Source organism: Tauraco erythrolophus, chromosome 4, assembly GCF_009769465.1.
Source record: "Tauraco erythrolophus isolate bTauEry1 chromosome 4, bTauEry1.pri, whole genome shotgun sequence".
In the NCBI taxonomy this organism is placed as follows: domain Eukaryota; kingdom Metazoa; phylum Chordata; class Aves; order Musophagiformes; family Musophagidae; genus Tauraco; species Tauraco erythrolophus.
In genome coordinates, this window is record NC_141468.1 from 86,909,237 (window position 1) to 86,919,245 (window position 10,009).

The 10,009-nt window shown below is 58.7% G+C and overlaps 1 protein-coding gene across 1 annotated transcript in view; it reads right to left on the reverse strand.

Annotated features, from left to right (window-relative positions):
* Positions 1–1,198: 1,198 nt before the first annotated feature.
* Positions 1,199–10,009, reverse strand: part of LOC104374622 (alpha-2-macroglobulin-like) — a 416,004-nt gene continuing 407,193 nt past the window's right edge. Inside the window, 13 exon segments of the mRNA XM_086610778.1 lie at positions 1,199–1,324; positions 3,511–3,552; positions 3,922–4,024; positions 4,311–4,379; positions 5,117–5,207; positions 5,563–5,652; positions 5,654–5,691; positions 5,963–6,181; positions 6,763–6,986; positions 7,513–7,678; positions 7,964–8,038; positions 8,380–8,536; positions 9,671–9,755. Coding sequence (XP_086466904.1) covers positions 1,299–1,324; positions 3,511–3,552; positions 3,922–4,024; positions 4,311–4,379; positions 5,117–5,207; positions 5,563–5,652; positions 5,654–5,691; positions 5,963–6,181; positions 6,763–6,986; positions 7,513–7,678; positions 7,964–8,038; positions 8,380–8,536; positions 9,671–9,755 — 1,385 coding nt within the window. The 3' untranslated portion in view covers positions 1,199–1,298.

Below are 10,009 nucleotides of genomic sequence, written 5' to 3' on the forward strand. Positions count from 1 at the left end.
GACGATCGCGGCCGCGGCCGCCGCGGCTCAAATCCGCTCGGCCCCGCCCCGCGCACGCGCCCCGCGGCCCCGCCCCCCGCGCCCCGCCCCGCGCACCTGTCCGCGATCCCGCGCCCCGCCCCGCCCCGCGCCCATTTCTCCGCCGCCGGGAGCCGCCGGCCGCGATCGCGGCGGACGCCGGTACCGGGGAGTCGGTCGGGACCCGCCGCGCGGGACGCGGGGCTGCGGCATCGGCTCGGCCCGGGGGCGGTGAGGTCGGTTCGCGGGCGCGCGGTGCCGGGTCTGCCGGTGCCGGCCCGGGGGTCCCGGCCGGTGCCCGCCCGTTCCTGAGCAGCCGGACCTACCACCCTACCTCCGGCAGCCCTGGCCAAGGTCCTGTGCCCCAGAGCAGTGGGGTGCTGGGGGACCCCCCACCCCCAGAGCAAGGGGGAGGGGGGGATCGTTTTATTGGGAGGGGTGTCACTGCACTGGGAGGGGTATCACTGCACTAGGGGGGTATCATGGCCCTGGGGCCATCGCTGCCGGAGCCAGGAAGGGTCCGGCCACCGTGGCCATGGCAGGAGAAAGGCCAAGTGCTGCCGCGGACTCAATGCGGACGAAGCCGGCGGCGTTTCGGGCGCAGACACACGGATTTATCTCTGTCTCTCTCCGTACGTTCCAGGGTCACGTCGTGCTGCACTGGCACCGCACCCAGTTCAGGTACCTCCTGCCCGGCAGCGCCGCCCGAGACCCCCGAGCAGGGGCAGCCCTTGGGCAGAGTTGTGGGTTGCGCTGTTGCCCCCACCGCCCCCAGGCCCGGCCGATGCCGCAGCCCCGCGTCCCGAGCGATGGGTCCCGACCGACTCCCCGGTACCAGTTCCGTCAAGGCTGACGGTTTCTAAGCTAGGGGACAGAAGTGTTCTGAAGAAGGACCTGTCCTCCTCCGTTGATTAGACAGGATCTCAGGTGACAAGTCCAGAGTACGTAACGCAGAGGGCTGCATTAGAAAGGCTGACCCCACCTGAAATGATTCCGTCCTTTCTCCTCACTTGTCAGCCTTACTGCCCGGCGCGCCGGCAGGGCTGGATGGGGTGCTCTTCAGCCTAAGCAGCCAGGGAGACTAAAGCTGTGACTGAAGGCTGAGCAGGAAAAAACAGAATTGGGAATAAACTGTTCAAAATCATTGGTGAGTACAGTTAATTTATTTGTCAAGTTCATTTCCCATTCCTGGCAGAGACTATTCATCGGTCACTCCGTGCTCTCCAGAGATGGTGGTGGTGGCAGTGAGGCAGGTGGGTTCCAGCAGCTGGGAGTATTCTTCATGCATTGCCGTGGTCTACTTCCTCTGCAAGGATGAAAGAAGATGGGAGGACACGGAGTTAGAGATGTCCGTTCCCTCTCTCAGGCCGAGAGACAGAGGGAACAAGACGTGGATTTGGGAAGCCGGGCTGCATGCGAAGCACCGTACAGGAGAGTGAGCTGCTGTCTGACCAGGCTCGAGGGTCATCCCCAGCACTCGACACTCAGGCCACCTTCAAAGCTACGGAGGTTGAGCGAGAGCTGAGGCTCTTTCCGATCCACCTGGAAAGAGAAGCAGAGTGGGATTTGTCACAGCCGGGATGGACACGGGAGCACAGTGCAAATGGGCAGGAAGGATGTTCACTGCAGCAGTGAGACATGATCTTGAAGTGTATTTATTTCTCTGCAGAGAGCAGAAGGAAAGGAAGCTGCTTTCTGCTTTGCAACCGAGATGTGCCTTTTAGTCAGTGCAGACCACCTTAGGGACACACCTGGACCAGTGGATGGACCTGTTAACTAGCAGCTTCCCATCATCCTTTCCAAGGAAGATACCATCTCTGCCTTTTAACGGACGTGAGGAAGAGCAGCCTAAAATCTAAAGCCTCCCCACTAGTCTCAGACTGGATAACCAGACCACACCAGTATACCCTTTGGAAAGGCTTTTACTGTCCACGCAGTGTCTATCTTAGGACCTCTGCACCCTTTTTTCCACGGAGAGAGGCTGCGAGCCCAGAATCGGCAGAACCCAGCTGTACCTACGGACACAGCCCAGGTCAGCGAGCAGGAGGAGGTAAAAGCGTGGGAGCTCAGGCTCTTTTCCGAGACACCAGGTAAGAACACAAAAGCAGACAAATTTCACCATTTACCACCAGCAAGAGACAAAGCTTTTGCCTTCCCCAAGTCCAAATCACTTCTCTGCTCTCGGATGCCAGAGTCAGACCCTGTGAAAAACCACTTCCCAGGCTCTCAGTGCTTTCCAGAAGACTCCATATTCTGAGCACCTGAAACTCAGCAGCTGACGGGAAGCCAGACCTGCCAGCCTTCATGTTAGAAGACTCTGCACAGGACAGAAGTATCCCTGGTCAGGGCCTTCCACTCCCCACTTTACTTGTGCCCCCAAACCAAACACATGGCCTTGCACTGCAGAGGACCCCCCAAGCTGTCCTGCCAGCTCCAAGGCTACAAACCGAGACTGAGGGCTGGCTGCCGAGGGCCAGGAGGGGCACCCACCCCGAGAGACCCCCGTTCCTGCTCGAGCAGCAAGGTAGCTGAGCAGGAAGCAGATGTTGCTCCAGAGAGTAGCTACCAAAGGCAAACTCGCCATCTCTCGGGATCCAAGGAGGATGACATCACTTAAAGGCATGCCGCAGTGTGCCAGCGCTGCCGCGGGCTTTGCCACGCTGAGTTGCTAAGCAGGCAGAGGTGCCACACTGGAGCGCTATGACCCCCCCGGAGACCAGCCATGTGTCCAGCTGGGGGGTCTACCACCAGGGCAGTTTTCTGGCACCATAACAGAGAGGCAAGCCCAAGTTCCTGGGAGAACCAAACGCCTCCTCAACAGCGCGGGCTGGGAGGGACTCCTCTGGCACGAGGACTCCCCAGTGCAGGGGTGGCTCCGTGCGAGGAGCAGGGAGCAAGGGGCCGAGGGCAGCGCTGCCTTACAGCTTTGGTGAAAGGGGACGCCGGGCTTGGGCGGGAGGTTCCGGAGCACAGCACGAAGGGTCAGCCCGTGACGTGCTGCTTTATGGCTTATCTTTTGCTGGTCTTGATCTGCTCTATTGCTCCAGACAGAGTGCTTTTGGGGAGTTTGCTACCGGGGGGTCTGCAAGAGCCAAGTCCCCTCAGCATGATCCCACTGCTACACTAGCTGGAGCTCTCAGGAAGGACCAGAGGATACCTCAAATCTGAGACAAGAATGATGTCAGCAACCCGAGATCAAATAAAAAGTCCCAGGGGCAGTAAGAGAACAGCAAGGACAAAACCTTCATCCAAGCCAGGAGAATCTGACTATGGAAACCACTCTGAGAACTCAGGGATGGTGGGTTTTGAATGAGACGACGACGTTATGCCCCGCCACGCTCTGTTTCGTACAGAAAATTTACGCCTGTGAGCTGGGCTAACCTCATCCAAATGACCCGTGGGGCAGAAAGGGACAAGTGCTGCTGGAAGACCAAAAATACAATGAAGGGGACGGAAAGAACCGCAGAGGAGGGAAGGGCTCCCAGTGCCTACCTGTGGCGCAGGGAGCGCAGTACTCCTGCGTGGCAAACTCATCTGGAAAACAGAAGGGAAGGAGAGAGGGCGGTCAGAGCCCCCAGCGCTCCCGGCAGAGGGACGGGTGTCGGAGAGGCCTCTCCCGGGCCCGCCGCCGGCCGTGGGTCCCCCGAGACCCCGGCCGGGCGGGAGGGAGCCCCAGCCCCGTCCGGAGCCCGCAGCCGGGACGGCCGGGCACGGCCGCGCTCCGGGGCCGCAGCCGAAGGCGGGACGCCCCGCACCCGGGCGGCTCGGTGCCGCGGGCCGGCTCCTCTCCCCGGGGCGGCCGCGCCGGGATCCCCCCACCGGCCCGGGCAGGAGCCGGGCAGGGCGGTGGGCTCCGGCCCCGCGGGTCCCGCTGCCCCCCGCGCCCCCCGGCGCCGCGCTCACCCGTCTCGTAGTAGTCGTAGACCTTCACCCGCGCCGGCTGCAGCCCCCGCACGGGCACGTCCCGCTCCACCGCGAAGGAGAAGCTGAGGGTCTCGCTGCTCAGCTGCAGGAGGGAAGGGCGGCGGGGGCTGAGGGCGGCCCCGCTGTGCCCCGTGCCCGGCCCCGGCAGAGGGGTGGGGGGGGCTGCGGCTGGTGGGGAGGGCAGGGCCGGCCGGGAAGGGCTGCTGCGGGCCGGGAGGGAACTGGCTCTACGTCCGGGAGGTCGGCAAGTACCAGTATGGGGCTCAGTCTTGCTCGTGTCAGAGACTGGAATGCCCAGATCCTGTGCCCTGTGTGGCCAGGTGGCCCCGTGCCCGTGTTTCTGACCCGGCCTTGCCCCAGACACTCACCTTCTCCAGATACACCAGGACGTGGTTGGTGCTCACCTCCGTGCGCTCGATAACGGGGCGGCCTTCAAGCTGGAGAAAGAAGATCGAGATGTTTCTGCACTGAGGGTGGTTTCCCTGTGCCCCTGACAGAGCCCTACGGATCGGATGTACTGTGGGTGAAACACGGGGGTTACTCTGGGAAGTGCATGCAGCATTGGAACTGCCTCCTTGGTCCACCACCAGGTATGATGGTCCCCAGACCTTCCTTTCGCCAGCCTGGCCGATGAAGTACGGGTTGGCTCTTACTGGAGACTCAGCCCTGGTTCAAGCACAGCGATGGAACCATTCAATGACACTGCATTCCTTCTGGCCTCCTGGTTCTGCAGTATCTTACGACGGCCTTTATTTCCCAGACCATGAACCTGCTCAGCATCTCAAACAGTGACCCAAGCCCCAGAGAGTTACCATGCTATAAGGTGGTGTCAGATCAGCAGAGGGGAAAAAGGAAACAAGCACCACTTCTGAATGTCCTGCTCACGGACAAAGCTTTAGGGAGCTCTCGGGACACGGTGACAATAAAGGTGCCTATCACCAGTCTAAAGAAAAAATGACCATAGTCTGTTTTTCCTGGATTCATCACGGTGTGTGCCTTGCGCTGGCCTCGACTCAGGTATCAAAATAGAATTCTGCACCCGGCAAACGCGTGGATGACAACGGCAAGATCAAGCTAATTCCAACCGTGAAGCCCTCTAGTTTGCTATAGACACTTGGAAGGTGTTTTGAAGATAAGAAGCTGGATCTTGCTTGTTTGACAAACAGGTTCCTACCTTCCTCACGGAGGACTTCACGGGGATGAATCCCGACAGCATCTTCACGTCAACAATCACCATGTTGGAGACATTGCGCTCCCCAGTGTAACTAGGGAACCAAGCAACAAAGATTGAGTCCACCTCCAGTTGAAGCTGGAGGCACTTCACCTTTTCCGTAACACCTGGCACCCCACCACACCCTGACAGTCCAGCACCTTCTCCAGCTCTGCCAGGGCCTCCTAGTCACCTGTGCAGCCTCTCACCAGCCAAGCCCTGGGCAGCCCACCTGCCTGTCCACCCCTGCAGGACATGCCCTCCCTCCACAGCCTCTCCTCCCAGCCCAGCTGCGTCCTCCAGGGATGCACGGCCTCTCCAGGGCTTCCAGAGTGGCTCACCCTGGACTACCAGACCTCTTCCAGCTGCCGTGGCTTCTCAGGAAGGCTCAGACCCCAACGCAGACTCACCTGACATTTATGCCGATGTCAAAGACCTTGTGAGCCTTGGAGTCCTCACACGTCTCTGGGACGGTGTACACATGGAGCAGGAAGGGTGCGTCCCTCCTGCGCGGGCTGCACGTTGTACCTCAGGCTCGTCTAGAGGAGAGGCAGCAGCTCGGCGTGAGCTCGTGTGCGCTCGTGCTCAACGCGGGACAGACCGTCCGCTCCTTGCCCGGCCTCCCCGCTTCTCCCGTTCCCAGAGCTCCTCCACGCTGCAGATCCTTCCCTCCCGCTCCTTCTCCTCCACACTCCTCTACTCTTCTTCCCCTCTCCCAGAGCCTTCCCTCCCGCTCCTCCCCTCTCTCCTGGCCCTTCTGCCCTCTCCCTGGCTCCTGCCTGGCCAGGGGCTCCCCTCCCAGCACCTCACCTGCAGGTAGACGCATCCTTCGCCCGACACCTCCGCGCTGTACTCCCCTGGCACCTGGGGCAGGGGCACGCGCTGGAGCAGCAGCCGGTTTGTGGGATCCACTCGGAATTCTCGCTGGAAGTCCCCTCCGGATCGCAGGGTCACTTGGGCAGCTGCTCCGCTCTTGGCGTAGGTGACGGCGCCGTACAGGGACAGGGCTTGGAGAGCCACCACCGTGTCCTGAAAGAGACGGGTCGCGGCACCCGGGGGATGCGGTGAGCCTTTCCGCAGCCCGTCCCCCACAGCCTGCCCTTTGCTGTCGGGGGCACCTCCCCTCCCTTCCTCACTTTCTCCAGGGCTAGAGCAGACAGGACAGCGGGAACGAGCGGCCTTTGCCCGTTCCCGTTCCCTCCCCGTGTCCCCTGCACGGCAGTTGCTGACCCCGCGCCCGCCGGCGTGGGGCTCTGCGCTCCCTTCGCTCGCTCCCCGCGGGGCCAAGGGCAGCTCCATGTGCACAAGCAGATGGCGCCGGGAGCCCTCTGCAACGGCACCGACACGCGCCCCGTGTCCCCACCGTCCCCTCCTGCCTCGCGGTGCCAAGAAAACCAGTTCTTGGGTCAAACACCAGTCGTTCCCAGAGGCACTACCTGCCGTACTGGCCCGGAGCCTCTCGGGAACTTGGCAACCGCAGCGGACACCGCAGGGACCCACTGCAGGGCTGCAGTCCCTGCCCTGGCAAACCTCCCCGTGCTCCTCCTGTGCCGCTGGCACTGCCCATCTTTGCCATCCGTGTGCGGGGTCGCAGGAGGGAAGCAGCTCACCTGGGTGGAGGAGAAGCCTCCGCTGGGATTCTGCTGGCCGCTGAGCCACTTTGCAATGAGGGAGGCGGATGACAGCTCCTGCTGGGAAGGTGCTGGCTGGGCGGTGAGGTGGGCCAGGAGCACGTAGGCGGTCATCTCCACTTCAGCCGAGGGCGCGCGGTGCCGATAGTACGGGAGATCCACCTCCGGCTCCTTCCCGGGCCGCTGCCAATGAACAGACCCGTCTTCACCGGAGGCCGGGAGCGTGGAGACAAGACAAGAAGTGATTATTGGGTATGGCAAGGGAGTTCTTGATCTGCTGCCGGGCCAGCTGGGAGGGCAGAGCCTCCAGGATGCTTCTGTCATGCAGGAGGAAATGGGGAGGGTTGGGTTTACACTTGCTGCAGGTTTCCAACTAGTCTGAGACTGCTGAGGTTTGGTCCTCAGGGTTGGATACCACTTTGGCCTAGACTCCGGATTTCCACAGGCATTTGGGGAGGCACTGGCACAGGCTGCCCCGAGAAGCTGTGGCTGCCCCATCCCTGGAAGTGTTCAAGGCCAGGCTGGATGAAGCTTTGGGCAACCTGGTGTAGTGGAGGGTGTCCCTGCCCATGGCAGGGGGGTTGGAACTGGATAAGCTTTGAGGTCCCTTCCAGCCCAAACCATTCTGTGATTTCTGGGCTTGGGCACCTCGGGGAGACAGGGACCTGAGCAGGGAAGATGTATGGCCAGTGGGTGGGAAGAGAGAGATGTTCCACCAGGAGCACTCACCCTTTTTCACTGCTTCCTTTTCAAGTGAGCTGAGCAACGCCTTCCGCTTCTCCTCCTTCCGTGCCAGGGCGAAGGCGTACGCCATCAGCGCCTTGGTGTACACGTGGATTTCTTTCCCATCCGCTGCCGTTTCCAGGCAGAACAGAGCGTTGCGCACCACTGAGTGCTGGGGAGAGACAACCAGCCATTAGAAGTCTGGGGAGAAATGAGGGTCTTGCCTTATAATGACGCAGCATTCCACTGAACTTTGAGGAGGGGTCTGCCAGAATGAGGTCTAGGAACAAGTAGGGTACAGTGTGTTCCAGAAATGCCAAAATTGACAGCACGTAGTTCCTATATCACAGGGCTCAACAACCAAGTCCCTTCTCCAGTTGGAGCACGTGCTGGGTAGTGCTGTGCCGTCATCGACAGACACGACGCAACCGACTCAAGCGAGCGTCCAGCCACGTACGGTTACAGGCAGAGGAATCTCCAGCAAGGCCACAGTGATGTAGGCTGTCAGCGAGACCTCGTTGTCCACTCCGCCCTGCAGGGAAACACACAGGCAGATGCTGACCCCATCTACCTTCTTATCTTCAGCCTTTTCTCCCGCTCCAGTGGGAATGCTTTGTTCTGCATTGTAGACCCTTAGCTTGCCTCCTCCCCTTTGCAGCTGATGTGGAGGTACCAGTATCCCTTACAAAGGGCAGGTCAGGCTTCATTCTCCTCCCAGTTGTGGCGATCACACAGGATGGCCTCCGGCTCCCTAGTTCTTGTCGTTGACTTGGGGATTTCCCATGTGCTTGTATGCTCAAGAAGCTCAACGGGACCCATCTGGCTTATGGTCAAGCTCCAGCCTCACAAAAACCAGCCAGGCAGACACGTTACCTTCATGGCGTTGTTGAGGAGTGTCCCCGAACTGCGGAAACAGCCGTTTTCCTTCTGTTTGTAGGACAGCCAGACCAAAGCATCCTGGATGTGCTTCTCATCTATGAAGATGTAAGGCCGGGCCTGGGCAAAGGACTTGAGGACAAAGGCTGTGAGCCTGAAAGGGAGAAAGAGCAGAGGAAGGGCCTGAGCAGCCCTCTGTCCATCTCAGGGGACAGGGCCCATGTGCACATCATCTGTCTAGGGGGAGCTGTGGGCCAATTAGCCAGACCATCATGGATATTATATATTCACCTCAAAAAGTCTGTCAAAAAACTGCTTCCCACCTTGATTTCTTGTCCCTCTCTTGGCTCATAAAACCCAGTGATCTCTTTGTGATGAGGCCACAGTTTGAAGGACAGTGATTGTTGAGCTGTATCTAAAATAATTATCGTTGGAAAAAGTAGAGAATTGCACACCAAACAGCTCAACGTCTGCATAATAGTAATACTCAAAATGACCTGGAAGAATAATTAAATCCCTGCTAGCTCGTGGTCTGCTGGCAGGACTCTTGCACTAGCAATCTGTGTCTCATGGGTTTCCCAGAACTCCTCAGAGTTTTAAAGAAAAGAAAAACATGTTAAAAGAGTTTTTGCTAGCGTTGTTACAAGCAGTTATGGAGAAGGAGCAGGCACGTGGTGAGAAGCCAACGTGCTGTCAAGAGCCAAGTACTGTTTCAGAAACTAAAACCAAAATGAAGGTGATGAAATCATCCATTCTTACCAAGTTGAAAAAGCACGGCAATGATATGCTGGAGCAACTCAGAACTTTGCAGTAAGTCACACTGGCAACACACATGCTCCTCTAGGCTGTCTTTGCTTAGTAACACACAAACACTTTTGAAAAAAACCCACTACACAGCACTGCTCTTGGTTTATCATCCTTTCTACTTATATGGAAACGCCTTTCCCAGCAGCCTGCTCAGCAGATGCTAATCTAGGAGAGCTGCCACTGCGACTCTTCAGCCTTCCTCAGTCAGGATGTGAAATCCTTGCTCCCTTCTTCCCCAATTTATCTCCATTTCCTTCTTGTCTGTCATGGTCTTCAGAGCTGACGGTGGGAGGATGTTCTTCAGCTACATAACTGGCTGCTGCAGCCTATTTCATTAAGCAGGAGGCATTCCACATCAGCTCTGGAAAGCCTGCTGGTCTACAACAGCGTTTCCTATCTGCTGTCACGCAGCGTTTACTATAAATAGGTAGGTGAGAAAGAGGAGAATATAGGGGAGGCATAGTTGACACTGAAATCTCACCAAGTGTTCCCTGGTTGGCCATAACGTCCTCCAAAGGTACTGTAAGAGCCATCTGGGTGCTTGTAGTTCAGTTGCCTCTGATATCCTGCAATGGAGAGTTAAAGATAAGAGCTGTGTCAGCAAAGGCAAAGGAGGGAGAAGTAGGTCAGTCCTGTCCTAGCCAACAAGAAGTGCTGCTCCATCTCCACCTCCATGCACTGCTGGTACTGCATGAGGAGAAGCAACACCTGCCTTTCTTGAGAAGGAAGGCAGGACATATCAATGACAGCGGGCAAGTCAGTGTAGCAGGTCATCTGACAACTCTGCACTGCACTGCAACCCGACTAGGGAGCAGAGAAA